At 39.3% G+C, this 16,406-nt stretch overlaps 1 protein-coding gene across 1 annotated transcript; it reads right to left on the bottom strand.

The window, feature by feature from the left end:
* Positions 1-5,663: 5,663 nt before the first annotated feature.
* On the bottom strand, positions 5,664-9,755 carry LOC115445747 (bystin; the record flags this gene model as incomplete). The annotated part of the gene is given in 9 exon segments (XM_037444708.1): positions 5,664-5,779; positions 6,197-6,347; positions 6,904-7,112; positions 7,308-7,499; positions 8,062-8,130; positions 8,132-8,219; positions 8,926-9,163; positions 9,350-9,473; positions 9,636-9,755. Coding segments are annotated over 9 exon segments (1,272 nt in total), but the record flags the coding sequence as incomplete, so codon positions are not given.
* Positions 9,756-16,406: the final 6,651 nt, after the last annotated feature.

Below are 16,406 nucleotides of genomic sequence, written 5' to 3'. Positions count from 1 at the left end.
CTTTCTTGTGAATACCATACCAAAAATATACAATACGATAGTACTTATTTTATCTTGTTTTTGCCGCGGTTATCTTGGATATTTTCAAGTATTTCATACGTTATAGGTAATTAATAATCAAAAAATAAGACGAGGTCTTTATAAATGACAAATAATTAATTTACATTAAGGCGATACCTCAAGGTCCATTTTCATACATTTTGTTTCACCTTTAATCTGGGTAACTAAACAAGTATTGGCAAGTAAAGAATTTAAATTCACGTCTAGTTAGTGATTAGTTCTCGCAGTTGAAAGAAAAACGTAAAAATAATTAATAATCATGGATATTTCGGCCTTTAAAATTTCGTCATATTAAATTTTAAAGGCCGAAATATCCATGATGTCTCCATACCAAATTTTATCTTAATACGTTGGGTAGTTTTTGAGTTTAAGACGTTCAGGCAAACGGATGCAGCGGGGGACTTTGTTTTATAATATATTTTTTTAGAACTTTTTAAGAGGAATAATCCCGACATACATCATTATTGCATAACTTTAACCGTTTACGCAGCGCACGCAACGGAAGCCCTCAAAACTAATAAATTGTCCCCGTATTTGTAACATGTTTCATTACTGCTCCGCTCCTATTGGTCATAGCGTGATGATATACCGCCTATAGCACCCCACAAATAAAGGGCTATCCAACACAAAACGAATTTTTCAGTTCAAACTGGTAAATCCTAAGATTAGCCATTACTGCTCCGCTCTTATTGGTCATAGCGTGATGATATATAACTTAGAGCACTCCACGAACAAAGGGCTATCCAACGCAAAAAGAATTTTTCAGTTTGGACCGGTAGTTCCAGAGATTAGCCATTGCTGCTCCGCTCTTATTGTGTATAGCGTGATGATATATAGCCTATAGCAATCCACAAATAAAGGGCTATCCAACGCAAAAAGAATTTTTCAGTTTGGACCGATAGTTCCTAAGATTAGTAAACAAATATAATGAGAAAGCTTCGAACTGCTAAGCTATCGGGAGTTACACGTGTCATTGTGAGTCAACCATAAAAGATAGACATATGCTGTCGTGGGATATTTTTACATAATTTTAAGGAGAACATTTCCGTCATACATGATTTCTATGTAGCTTTAACCATTAAGGTTGCACACGCGACGGAAGCTTAAAAATGGAGTAACTTCTCCCGTTTTCCCAACATTTCCCTTCACTGCTCTGCTCCTATTAATTGTAGCGTGATGAAAAGTATACTATAACCAGCACAGGAGTATGAAAAATAATTGTACCAAGTTTCGTTAAAATCCGTCGAGTAGTTTTTGTTTCTATAACGGTTATACAGACAGACAGACAGACAGACAGACAGACAGACAGACAAAAATTTTACTAATTGCATTTTTGGCATCAGTATCGATCCCTAATCACCCCCTGATAGTTATTTTTGAAATATATTTCATGTACAGAATTGACCTCTCTACAGATTTATTATAAGTATATAGAAGATAGATATAGATAGATAAGTACAGATAAAATTTTTACACAAACAAAGTATTTACACATTATTAATCATAAATATTAATATGCCATATTTTGTAACAAAAATGTCCTAACAATATAATGTACACCCTTTTTTTTTTTTTGTTTTCGCGGAGAAAATCCCTTATTACTACCGTCCAGTCTTCGCGGGGGCGACTGAGCGGTTATGTTGGGGTAACCGTTGCCTTACGACCCGACAATTGAAGCAGCCCGGGACCCTCGGGCGGCGGTCGGGCCGAGTCCCTAACCAATGAACCTAACCTAAGTCCCTACGCAACGGCCTACCAACTAAAACTCCGCGTTGACCCTCTTCGGCGCATAAGGGACGACTGCGGGCTTCCCCAAAACAGCAGGTCCGAGTCTTCGTCCGCGGCCGCCCCTGCGCGATGCCGCCTTGCGGCCCGTCTCCTAAATGTGGGGGGGCTCCTAAGCCCCTCGCACCGAAGGACGCTCTCAGCGTCAACAGCAGCATGAGGTCAACGCCACACTGCCGTCCATCCCGGGGGTCAACCGAAAAATGTGCAAGAAATGCACAAAAATGCACTAGGGCGGACAGCCCCCTGCTGCCCGCCGACGACCCCCTTCGTGGCCCCTATAAGTCGCCTCTTACGACAGGCAGGGGTTTACCGTGGTGGTATTCTCCAAACGCCCCCATTCCACAGGGCGGGAGACGCCGGTCAGTCGTCCACCCGGCGCCTCCTACGTCTCCTCTGACGGCGGGAGGGATCGGCCCTCTCCCGATCCCTCTCGGCGCTCTCCTTCTGCGAGATGACCGCCTCGCAGAAGTGGGCCTACCGCACGCCAGGCCTCCTGGCTGCCGACCATGGAAGCGACCACAGCCGGCAGCGAGAGATCTTCTCCGACGACTGACACGAGAGCGCTGCGCTCATCGTCCCAGGCTGGGCAAGACTCCAACGTATGTTGGGCCGTATCCCGCAGACAGTTGTCACAATGGTGACACACGGCGCTAACCTCCGTCCCTGTTATCTGACACAGGTACTCACCGAAGCACCCATGCCCGGTGAGCACCTGTGTCAATCTAGTGTTGCCGCGCCGTGGCGCCTGTCCAGCCACTGTGCAAAGACAGGACGCACTGCCGCGATGGCCCGAAGCCCCGCTGACGGGGCCTCCAGCCTGAGACGCCACTCCTCTACGGCGGCTCGCCGTAAGGAGGCCCTCTTGGCCTCCACCTCCTTCAGGGCCGGACGTTGCCCGCTCCTGGACGCCTCCTCCCTCCAATGAAATGCATTGGAGAGAGCTTTGGCGTCCAGATCCCAGGGCAGGAATCCGGCCAAAAGACAAGCCGCCTCGTACGAGACCGTGCGGTACGCCCGTATGGCCCGCTGCGGGCCCCGCAGGAGAGCGGCAGAACGCTTTCCTAGGGCGTCAGCCCAGACCGGGCTGCCGTACAATGCCATGGACCGCACGACCCCGTGGTACAATCTTCGACAGGGGATACCAGGACCTTCCAGGTTGGGCAGCAGGCCAGAAAGAGCGCCCGCCGCCCTGGACAACTTCGTCCTCAACTTTTCGAAATGGGCGTGGAAGTCCCATCGGCTATCCAAAATTAAACCTAAATACTTCATCGTTTTACCGATGGGAATCCGCACCCCCTCAACCACGATGTGGGCACCGGCCGGTGGCCCCCGCCGAGGCCCGTGGAAACAAATGGCCTCGGTCTTCTCGAGGGCCACCTTCAAACCTAAACGCCTGATTCGGCTCACTACGTGACCGGTGCCCACCACCGCCAGAGTCGCGGCGTCCTGGAATGTCTTGGACGTGGCCGTGACCAGCGTGTCATCCGCATAGCACGTCACGCCGACGCCCCAGAGATTGGCACCACGGAGCAGCCAGTCATACCCGATGTTCCACAAGAGAGGGCCTAGAACCGACCCCTGTGGGACACCGCACGACATTGCTCTTCGGTGCCATCCGTCGGCGCCCGGGTACATCACGTACCTGTCAGAAAGGTACGCGTGCACCAGACGACTGAGATAGGGCGGCACCACGTGGTACCGCAGTGCCTCGTTAATGCATGGCCAGGGGAGCGAATTGAACGCATTGGAGATGTCAAGGGAAACTGCAATAACTATTTTACCCCTGGCCACTGCTTCCTCCGCCTGCGACTTGACCCGCAGAATCGCATGGACGGTAGAGCGTCCACCCTGAAAACCAAACTGATTGTCGGCCAAGTTGGGACCGACCCTCTCGAGGTGCTCGACGAGGCGCGCGTGTAAAATGCGCTCAAAAAGTTTGGCGACCTCATCGAGCAACACGATGGGTCGGTAGGCCGACGGCGACTCTGCGGGTCTCCCTTCCTTCTTCAGCAGGACGAGCTTCCCGGTTTTCCAACGCGCCGGGAAGACGCCCTGCACCATACAGGCGGAGAATAGGCGGCGGAGCCGCGGCCCCAAGTGCTCGAGGGCTAGCACCCAGGCTTTCCCGGGGATACCGTCGAGACCCGGGGCGGTGTTTTTGCCCCGTAGCCGAAACACTGCCGCCCGCATTTCCGCGGGCGAAACCTCTGGAATATCCCCTGCCGATAACGACGATGACGCCACTCCCGTTGGCGCCATCGGTGGAGGAGTGGTATACTCGGTGGCCGGGAACAAGGCCGCGACTACATTGGCCAGAAGATGAGGCCTGACAGTGGGGGCGCCGCCGATCGAAGTTTGTTGAACACTAGTCTGTATGGCTGCCCCCACGGGTCCGCGTCGAGAGTCTCTAAGAACTCCCTACGTGCCGTGACCTTGGCCCTATGAATGGCCACCCGCAGCGCTCTCTTCACCTCCTTGTAGAGGCCGTAGAGCTGCCGCTCCTGGTCCTCGTGATTCTGACTGCGAATACGGCGGCGGCGATGCCTGGCGTATCGGCGGCGCGAAGCCACGCATGACGCGCGCAACTGCGCTAATTCCGCCGACCACCAGTACACCTCCCGCCGCGGAGGACGTCGGAGCGCCCGGGGCATGGCGGCGTCGCAAACATCCGACATTGCCACCCCGAAATATAATGTACACCCTACTAGAAAGAGATGGCCAGGTCCGTCAAGGCTACACTCTTTGGAACGGAATAGTGATTGTCGTAAGCATTCCATTTGAATATAACTTCCTTAGTTCAAACAAACAAATTCTTCAGCTTTATATAATTATAATAGTAGGCAGAGATTATACACTTTGTGTAGATTAGGTAGCTATGTGGTAATGTTTCATCGATATATTATATGCATTTTCTATACATACTTAAAAGTATAATATGTAAAACTGATTTTTCATACCCAATTAAACATCTAAGTAAGGGCCCTTATCCTGTATGATAGTGTAAACGCGTAACGCGGCCGTGTCATGTTATCTTCGAAAAATGTGCGTGGAATGGTATTCTGTAAGCCTAATTTCTATAGTCCTAAACATGATGCGTTGAGAATAAGGCCCCTGAACAAGAAAACTATTTTCTGGGTTTTTGACAGCGTTACCGGTATATAATTATAGGAGTTGGTAACCCTGATCAGATGTTTCCATGTCAATTGTCAAGTAAATAAAACCAAAAAAAAAAAAAAAATGTCAATTGTCAAATTTGTAAATATAACTCAGAACAATGATAAATACAATCAACAAATTGGAATTGGAATTGGAAAATTTGCTGGAAGACGGAAAAAAACTTTTTCTATAAACAATAAATTTAAACTCATTATTTAGTTCAAAGACAATGGAGTCTACTCAAAGTGGGTTTATAAAATGTCACAAGTGTAGACACGTGTTACTTAATGATACATCTTCAGTTATAAACTATAAACAGCTATGTGACAGCAGAAAATGCAGCAGTTACGATATTAAATTATTTATTTACTTACAAGAGGACATGCTTCCATCGTGGATAAAAAAGAAAGTTGAAGAAGAACAATGGACAAAAGGGCGATTTCATTGCGAAAAGTGTGGTTGCAGAGTGGGATGCTTTGATTATATTTCAGGAAGAAAATGTGAATGTGGCAAAACAATATTACCCCCCGTACACTTAATTGGCAGCCAAGTGGACAGACCTTTGACATTACCAATTTAAGATAATAAATCAATAAGCATTAAATTATATTATAAGAATTCATTGTTTATTAAATTTGTAGATTAAATAATTTATCAAATTTCTTATTTTATAAGCATTTATTTCCATGTGTATTTATTCCACTACCATGTGGTTTGATGTTAGTTCATTTGCTTCAATGTCTCTGCATTGTGCTGCATGTAATTCTCTTCGTATCTGGTAAAAACAAATCATAAATTAAAATATTTTTCTAAAGTAGCTAACATGAAGCTAAATGATAAATAAAATTGTCTATTTATTTATCATTTAGCATTTTTTCTTAAACAAATAAAAATTATTAATATTAAATTTATCTCTTATAACCTCTAATTTAGACCTTGTGTAAAAATGAATCAACATACAACTGATTGAAATTATTGAAATGTTGGTTCTATACTATTAGAATGACATTGAAGTATTGTTATTAATTTAAGATACATTTACAAAAAACTGCACTACAACGTGGATCTACACTACCTTCTTAATTTATATATTTCTACATCTATTTGGCTAAGCTTAAAATGCTTTGACCCCACTGGACCTGTGCTTAATTTTTTGTAATCAGTAAATCAAAATAAAATACTGTTTATTTACCTCAGCAGTTATAGTGGGATGATATTGTTTTTTCAACAATTCTAGAATAGCATCTCTCTGTTCTGTAGAAATATCAGCCTTATAACGTTGCACAAAGGTCAATAATGCTTGATGCCACAACACTGGCAACACACGGGAGTCAGATTGAAATCTGTAACATATTTTAATAAATTTGGAGTATGGTAAGGTGCAGAATAGCAATACTTAAACCAACTAAAGAGAAAAAACAAAATTCCTTAAATGTTCTCTTGCTTGCCCCATTAATTGTAACCCTACTAACTCACCTTACATTCAATTACATCCCTTACCTGATCTTTCATGATATTTTGAACAATCTATGGTAAGGATGTGAGCAACTAGCATAATTCAATCAAAATAAGCAAATTAAAATAGAACAGGAAAGAAAAGTATAACAATTATCATGACATTATTATAATAGGTTACATTAGGGAAATAAAAAAAAGTGTATTAATTTTCTGGCCATCAAACCCTTGTTCCTTAGTATAATAGTATACAAAGTAAAGAATTTATTGTTTTGTAAAATTTTAAATGGATAAGTTATCTCAAAAAAAAAACTATTTAAAAATACTTTCACTAATAGGAAGCTACATCACTCCTATGTGATATAGCCTACTTTTATTTTGGGAATAGTTGTTAACGTGAACATAGCTGCGAGCAAAGCTACATTTTTTTTAAATAAAAATTACCTTAGAAAATGGAAAACAACGGCATCAACAACTCTGTATGGTAAGGCATATTTCTTGTCGAATAAAATCCTGAGGAATATTGAATTTGCACCAGTGTAGTCCATCTCAGCTATTTTCAACATTGCTGCACTAGAATGTAACACCGGCACTGAATTACGAGCCAATACCGATCCTATAATTATGGCCTCTCTAAGTGTACAATCACCAGCCTATAAAGAAATTCATAGAGTGAATCATGAAAAAATACAATTTCGTAAATGTTAGGATTATGCGATAGAATTTAATGAGCCAGAACTTAAGAAATATATTGTATGTAATACATTGCCTGTGAAGATAATAAAAATATAATTGAATAGCTTTTAAAGCAAGATGAGAAACAAATTTGAATTATAAATAATACATACCTCTAATAACGGAAGTAAAATTCCCTTCATGAAAGCTCCAGGCTTAAAAAGTGCTTTCCTCAGAGCTTGGTAGAGATGGAAGTTCAACCTCTTATATTCAGCCAGATCATCCCTAACACGGGGTAACAGGACCAAATTGTAAAATCTTTGTGCCATTTTTTCTTTTAAATTAGATGCAAAAATTCTGGTTGCCTAAAACAATATATTATATATAATAAACATTTAAAACAAATTAGTTATATACCAAAATGGCACTGATTAATAAAATCTATAAAGGACGAACAGCTCGTAGTTTCGTCCGCGTGAAACGCCTTTCCCGCTACAAAGTCGCTAAAACACTACAATTCCAGCTATATTTATTTAAAAAAACATCCTTGGGACCAAATTATGAAGAAAAAAGAAGTTTAGATATGTGTTAATCCAGGGCTGCATCTTCCTATGTGCCCGAAAATCATCAAAATCCTTTCAGTTGTTACAGCTTTTACTTGTAACAAATATCCAACTTTCGCTGTTATAATATTGGTAAAGATAAGAAGTAAGAATAGGTTATGTTAAAACGTCAAACTACAACGCCAAAACAATAAACTATTCATTAGTAAGGCGCAACATGCACAAAATGGTTTACTACACTGACATTAGGCCGTGCGATCCGGGTGAGTGTCTTGTTTTTTTTTTCTACACTCCAGTTGTGTGTGGACCATACTGGCAGTCCACATGTTAAAGAACATTTTGTGTTATTAATACGAAGCTATACCTGATACATTGCTGCTGCTGACCATGTAGCTGGTTCTGTTATATACAAGATCTGCTCCCAATTTTGTAAATGAGGGTATCATTTTAAAAGCCTTGGGCAATTTTCCTGATCGATATTTTTGAAGAACATTTCTGACACCCTCATACATGATTTTAATTCTAAAAATCATAGAGTTTTAAACAATGGTAGGAAGAGATTACAAAATTCAATAAATTGCAGTTACTATACAGTATTTAAAAGCTATCTTCCCCTGGATTTCTTAAATTCAATTTAAGTAAAGTTTATCAATTTACAAGTGGTATAATGATATGTACAACCAAGTCAATCCTTTGACTTGGTTGTACATATCATTGTGTACAACCAAGTCAAAGTCAAAAAAATATCATACATGATATGTACATATCATACATTGTACATATTATGTATGATATTCTCCTAATTGGGCTAAAAATTTATATCATGTAACAACAAAGTGCTGTCCCTAAATTACGTCATACTAATTTCACGAGTTTTTGACCCCTACCCATAGGAGGGGTGTCGACATGATTGTCAAAGGTGATCATATTTGTATAACTTCACATATTTCAGCAATATTACAACCAAAACTGAAGAAATGGAAAATGCAGTTCCAAATGTTTTAATAAAATCAACATTAAAAGGCAGCAGGCAGCATTTTGCTTAAATGTAGCCAAAAAGTGACTCTTATACAGCAAACTGCTGGCTACCTTATTAAACTTGCAACATAATACAAAGATCTTTTATGTTTCCATACTAAAGTATGTGAATGGTTTCTCGTTTGCTCTTGCCCTCCTATCTTCTTAATATGTAACGTAATTTACAATTGGGCCCCTAGACAATACTTGCCTTGGATCAATATTCTGTAATTTCAATGTTTCTACATCTGAGAACTGTGTTTGTAGCTCTGTGTGTTTATCTGTGATCTTATCTTTGATGATATCAGCTAATGTACGGGTCCGTTCCGGTTTGGAAGACATGAACATCTTGAGAGCTTCCTCATCTTCCTCATTTATCTCCACATTATCATAATATGTGTCAGGCTCCAAATCATCATGTTCTGAATCTGAATCATCTGATTCTGGACCTTTGAAGTTAAAAAATATCAGGTTTTATAATATTGTTCTATAAACCTGAACACAGGAATGCTCACACAATACTTGCCGGCCGAATATGCACTAGTGGTGGTTATTCAGGACTTGCTAAACATTTTTTAATATACCATTTTTGTATTTGTGGTTTTATGTTTATGACACTACTACAACAAACTTACCTCTTAACTGTGCAGAAAGAGTAACATGTTTAGCAGGAGATGGACCACCAACATCATCTTCAAGTTCAGCTTGTTGTCTACGAGCTTCTCTTAAAATTTTCTTAGACAAGTTGGCATTAACAAACTGCAAGGCAATAATACATTATTTATTACTATAAATTGTATTAAAGTAGGTTTATATTAGTTAAATTCTTATTAAATAGAAACTTCTCGTAGATTTTGTTTGTGATACATCTTTTTTTAAATTGTGTTCATATGTTGATTGTTAACTAATTTACTAAATTACCTCATCATCATCATCCTGTCTATTTCTCTCTTTAGTTCTATTTTTATTTCTTAGTGAACCATCTGCCTCTATTTGGTCTGCGAGGGCTATATTTTTCCCCACCTGTGACGGTTTAAATTTTTAGCTTTTCCCATTTTTGCAGTTAATTAATTTTTTTTCACTATTAATTAAACAGAATATATTGAATATAATATAGTTTTCAAGATACAAAACATGTGGTTGCTTTTATGACAGCTTGCTGACAAATGACAATTGTCATCAGTGTTACCGCTAAGAAAAAATAAAATCACACTTTTTCCAAAATATCATTTGAATATTTATAAAGTCACAAAAAGTCTCTAAATTATTGTTAGTAAGCTAAGTACATGAAAAAATATACGAAAACAATGTTTAATTTTTAAGCAGTTACTGCTTTCTATAAAAAACCGTTTCATTATTTTTATTGTCTTTGGCCTAACACAATAACCTAGTGCTTTTTGTGTGCGGATATGTTAGAATAAAAAAATGGTAGCCCTAATACGAAATCCATTTCATTTCTAAAAACTAAACAAAAACATAAAAAAATATAGGAATTAACGATTTTGAATGTGTTATAACTCAATTATTTAGAATTCGGCCTTATGACATTTAATATGTTTTAGCTGCATTATAACGTGCCTGATCGAACATTTGCAACCTCTTCACGTAAAGTTGGTCTAGACCAAGGTATTTCAGTTTTTCTTTTGTAAAAACGAACGATCTAAAACAACAAATATACGACAAATTAACTAATACGCCCTTTTATTTAAGTCGGCTCAAAAAAAAATACCTTGAGTACAAAAAATTATGGTGTTAAGTACATTTTAATAATAATAATTCATATTAGTAAAACATATTCTCAAAAAAGGTTGGTTATATATGGATCAGCGGCAAATGCGCCATACGACTATTAACTGTGGCGGACTTGCCCGACTCGACAATTTTGAGGTACATTTTTTCGCATTGCTAAAAAATCCTTTATTTTAGTATATATAATTAAAATTCAGACAGGAAGTTAAAATAAAAGATTTAAACTATGTATTCACCTTACTGGCTTACAGAAATATGTTATACTTATATCTTGAAATATTTGAAGTTATCTTTCACGGGGTCATCACTGTTTACAGGTCTAAATGACACTTAAAATAAAATGGCGAATAAATAGTATTCAAATGAACAGACCCATTTATGTTTTTAGTGGAACTATATTTCAGTTAGTAGCATAGATATAAGATTGCGGTAACTGTATAACATCAATAGTTTTAGATTTTTTTAGGGCAGGTGCAATTACCCCGTCGGCGCACTTGCCCCACCTGACCTTACCAATTCTTATTCAGCAGGACTCGACACGCACATAAATCTAGGTACTTGTTACGAAAATGTCGTAAACCTGCACAGCCACTCCTCATGTGGTAATCTCGAAAAATATAGTAGGTACCTACCTGCCTAGGCAATCCCATTCATCGTGAAAACGAGTTCTTGAAACTAATACACTCCACAAGACCGCAGTTTTGGCCTCATGGCTGAGGACCTCGCCACGTTCCCCTAATTTTCTCGTAGCTCCAGCCCGCAGGCCAACGAATCCGATAATAGGTAATAGTTAGATTGTTAGTTTGACGCGCAATCATAATCGCTGATGTCTCATCCTCTCTCAGCGACCGTCCTGAGCGGAGGTTCGTAACCCGTTAGAGGGTGGCCCTCAACATGATCGCTTAATTTTCAAGGGTGCGGGCACCTAAAGCTTTCACCCAAAAGTCCGGTGTGTTTATATAAGCCGGCTCTTGCCCGGCTTACAAATATAGTCAAGATTATAAAATAAAGATTGATTTAAGCGTGATAGCTTACCATATATGTAATCGCAGCTCAATAGTCATATCGCTAGGCGATTAATTACATCGTTAGATTTCTCACTCAGATAAGTAGGTACTAAAGATGCCGCAAAATAATTACCTAATATCGCAGTTAATTGAAATTTAATCATTTCACGACACGACTTTATTCGTAAAGTGATAGATAAAATGGTATTACTTATAATATAGATGACATAAAAGAAATGATAATTAGGTAAATATTGAGCATATTACTTAATATTGCATATTAGTAAGTACTTACTGTTTGTTCGTAATCGTGTAAACATTATAGGATACCTAACCTTGCTCGTCGCGATTTAAGTAGAGTAAAGACCAAATAAGGATCAGGCCTTTTAATGGACCACCACTGTTCGCGACGCAAATACTTTTTAGTAAATATAGTTTTGGTTTTAATTATTTGAATTCCGATCCTTCGATATAATGTTTTTATTGCACTTACTTGTCACTTGAGAGATTTTCGTCGTATGTGAATAAATACATTTTTCTTATATTTTTTATTTTATGTGGTTGAGTACCGGGTCATCGTCAGCAACCAGCTAAATTGCAAAATTGTTTAAGTGTTGGATAGCCCATTTATCGAGAAAGGCTATATAACATCGAGCTACGACCAAAAGGAGCGAAGCATCAATGAAAGATGTTGCAAAAACGGGAAAATCTTTTCTTTTAAAGTTTCCGTTACGTGCACTGCGTAAACGGTTAAGGCGATACCTCAAGGTCAAAATCAAAATTTCGTCATATTAAATTTTAAAGGCCGAAATATCCATGATTATTAATTATTTTTACGTTTTTCTTTCAACTGCGAGAACTAATCACTAACTAGACGTGAATTTAAATTCTTTACTTGCCAATACTTGTTTAGTTACCCAGATTAAAGGTGAAACAAAATGTATGAAAATGGACCTTGAGGTATCGCCTTAAAGTAACGAAATAATAAGGCTCGACCGAGATCTCGGTCTCGGCATTCTCGGCTATAAATCCAGCCGAGAATTTTTTCTCGGTTCTCGGCTAAAAACCGCCGAGATTCTCGGCAATTACCGAGAAACTTTGTAAGGAACAGAATGAGATTCAAATCGGCGCGCGGCCATATTCTTCGCTCGGTGTGAGTGAGTGAGTAGGCAGTCTGCGTTGTGATTGGTTGGAGTCCCAATTGGTGAACTGCGGCCGCCTTCGCGCCGTTCTTTCACGGTTTATTTAGCCATTGTTGTTAAATTGAAATTAGTTAAAATATTCTAGTTAATAAAAGTAAGTAACAAACTCACATTAGGCCAGCTTGGTGAATGCCTAAACCCTCTCAGTAGTAAAGGAGAGATGTTCCCAGCAGTGGGATCCAATATTTAATACATCGTATAAATTGTATAAATGTAAGTACTTTTTAACCGACTTCAAAAAAGGAGGAGGTTATCAATTCGACGGGAATGATTTTTTTTTCTTTTGTATGTTTGTTACCTCAGAACTCGCCCATTTATGAACCGATTTGGAAATATTTTTTTATTCGAAAGAATTTCTCTCCAGATTGGTCCCATAATTTTTTTTTCAACATTGCTTCAGTAGTTTGGTTTCAAACTAAAAAAACTAGAATTATTATGTCGTCCTAGAAAACGAAATCGCGAATTTTGCTTTCTTATGACGTTTTTAGTTATGTTTTTGCATTGAGTTTGGTTGAGTGTACTTCTCATATACTTACACATATAGCATAACATCTTTTCCGAGTGTCAGGGGTAGGCAGAGGCGTAACATTTCAGCGCGATAGTCGAACTGTGTGTGAAACACATCAGTTGTGTTTTTGGGTTGGGTTTAGTTGACTCTACTTCTTACATGCATATATATATAGCATCATACCTTTTCCCCTTTTCAGGGGTAGGCAGAGGTGTAACATTCAGCGCGATAGTCGTACTGCGAGCGAAATACATTAGCTGTGTTTTTGCGTTGGGTTTAGTAGACTCTACTTCTTACATACATACATATATATAGCATCACACCTTTTACCCTTTTCAGGGGTACTCAGAGGTGTAACTCCTGATACCTGATGCTATATGATGAAGGTGTGATGATATATATAATATAGCATCACACCTTTTCCCCTTTTCAGGGGTACTCAGAGGTGTAGCTCCTGAGCCCGATAGTCGTATCGTGAGTGAAACACGCCATCTAGAAGGTCTATTTTTTACTAACACAAATCAAAAAATAAAAATAATTTTAACAAAAAATTAAACCGCCTTCAAAAACCACTCAAAACCAAAAAATAATTTCACATAACAGGTATATATTGAAATTAAACTAATTTTCGGATTCTATCGCGGTGCTAGTATTTTATTTTCTCCCGACGTTTCGAAGACTTTGCAGCCTTCATGGTCACGGGGGGGACTGAGGTGTTGTTCATCCGTAAAGTCAAAGTTACAATATCTACCTACATTTTACAATTATACAACTTTTTTAAATTTTTTTAAATTTTGGCTGTTGGTGGTCCGATCTACGCAGAATGAGCTCACAGTGTCTTGAAGTCTGGCAGCCGGTCTTTTGGGTTCCGATTTAATTAAATGTAGAACTGGATCCCAGGCTTGTGCAAGCTTCCAACCATCTTCCCTATTGAAATTAGGATGTTTTTTAATTTCAATAGCCTCGCGAATCATCCTAGGCAGGAATCGGTGTTCTTTGGCGAGGATTTGTGGCTTGTCTAGTCGCAGATAATGATTGGCGCCTCCCTCAGAGTGTTTAGCGACTGCAGACTTCGTCGAGCGTCGGTGTTTCACGTCAGCTATATGTTCTTTTACGCGGGTCCCTATATTTCTTTTGGTTTGCCCGATATAAGAGGCCACAGTTGCAATCTATTTTGTATACTCCCGGTTCTTGTAGAGGTATGTGACACTTGACAGGTGGTAAAATTGACTAATCTTCTTAGGCGGCTTAAAATAAGTTTTTATGGAAGCACGCTTCAGGATGTAGCCAATCTTGTCGGTGACTCCTCTTACATATGGTAATACAACCGGAACACGTTCAACTGTGGCTAACCACAGTTGAACGTGTTAGCCACAGTGTGTGTTTAGTCAATTTTTACCACCTGTCAAGTGTCACATACCTCTACAAGAACCGGGAGTATACAAAATAGATTGCAACTGTGGCCTCTCTTATATCGGGCAAACAAAAAGAAATATAGGGACCGCGAAAAGAACATAAGCTGACGTGGCCCGACGCTCGACATGCCGGTCATAAACACCGACAATAATGCCATCCTATTCATAATAGGAAGATGGTTGAAGCTTGCACAACTGGGATCCAGTTCTGGTTTAATTAAATCGGAACCCAAAAGACCGGCTGCCAGACTTCAAGACACTGTGAGCTCATTCTGCGTAGATCGGACCACCAACAGCTAAAATTAAAAAAAAAATTAAAAAGTTGTATAATTGTAAAATGTAGGTAGATATTGTAACTTTGACTTTACGGATGAACAACACCTCAGTCCCCCCCGTGACCATGAAGGCTGCAAAGTCTTCGAAACGTCGGGAGAAAATAAAATACTAGCACCGCGATAGAATCCGAAAATTAGTTTAATTTCAATGTCTAACATTCGCGTAAACATAAGAAATCATTAGGTATATATTGGATACCAATTTTGTAGTCGGTGCCTAATTAAAATTGCTAGTTAAGCTATATTTGTCTCGATCTCGGTCTCGGTCTCGGCCGAGATTGAAAAACCCGTCTCGGTCGAGCCTTACATAATATAGTATAATTTTTTTTTTCGGTATTTTCACCCTTGAATGAGTGTCTCCTTTTATCGTACAAGTAATAACTCAGCAAAACAATACTTATAAAATAATACACATAACAGGTATATGAGGTATATAGGAAAATTAGCTCATAGATGGACTATGTAACAAATATAGCTTAACTAGCAATTTTAATTAGGCACCGACTCCAAAATTAGTATCCAATATATACCTGTTATGTGAAATTATTTTTTGGTTTTGAGTGGTTTTTGAAGCGCGGTTTAATTTTTGTTAAAATTATTTTTATTTTTGATTTGTGTTAGTAAAAATAGACCTTCTCGATGGCGTGTTTCACTCACGATACGACTATCGGGCTCAGGAGTTACACCTCTAAGTACCCCTGAAAAGGGAAAAAGGTGTGATGCTATATTATATATATCATCACACCTTCATCATATAGCATCAGGTATCAGGAGTTACACCTCTGAGTACCCCTGAAAAGGGTAAAAGGTGTGATGCTATATACAGAGTGTTTTTGCAAAGAGTATCCATATTTTTTTATGATATTCCAAATATACATAATGACTAATATAAAATGGAAAATATTTAAAATTAATTATAATTAGCAAGTTATTTACATTTCAAAATATCTCAAATAGTGTTTGATTTATGGTCAATGTTTATACGTTTGTACGCGCGATCATTTATAACAATCATAGAACGATACACACAAGCCAACATGAACATGTGTTAATTTGCCGACGCGACGTAACGCGTAAACCGATACTTGTCTACTTACTTCCTTGCGACACGACGCGGGCACGCACTCTGATAATGATTATTACCTACACATAGGAGATAGTTCTTTACTTTTACTGGGTTTAGGACCGTCATAATAAATAAAATCGCAAACTACTGTTAGTCTTTATTATGGCATATTTAAAAAATTGGAATCAACTATTAACTTTCAACAATACGGGTGGATGCCCTGAAGAATTCAGTAACTTTCATACGTAATACTCGCTAACACCGCAATGTTTAGTTGCATCATTGGTGCCGGCACGAGGGTCCCGCTCGAAAAACTCGATAACCGCCTTTTCGATGGCCGGGCGTATCACGGCATGTCCTTCTTGATCAGCTGCATGAGAGGGTGTACTAAGCTGCCAAAACTACAATAA

This window comes from Manduca sexta, chromosome 28, assembly GCF_014839805.1.
Source record: "Manduca sexta isolate Smith_Timp_Sample1 chromosome 28, JHU_Msex_v1.0, whole genome shotgun sequence".
NCBI lineage: Eukaryota > Metazoa > Arthropoda > Insecta > Lepidoptera > Sphingidae > Manduca > Manduca sexta.
This window is presented reverse-complemented; position numbering and strand designations above follow the sequence as displayed.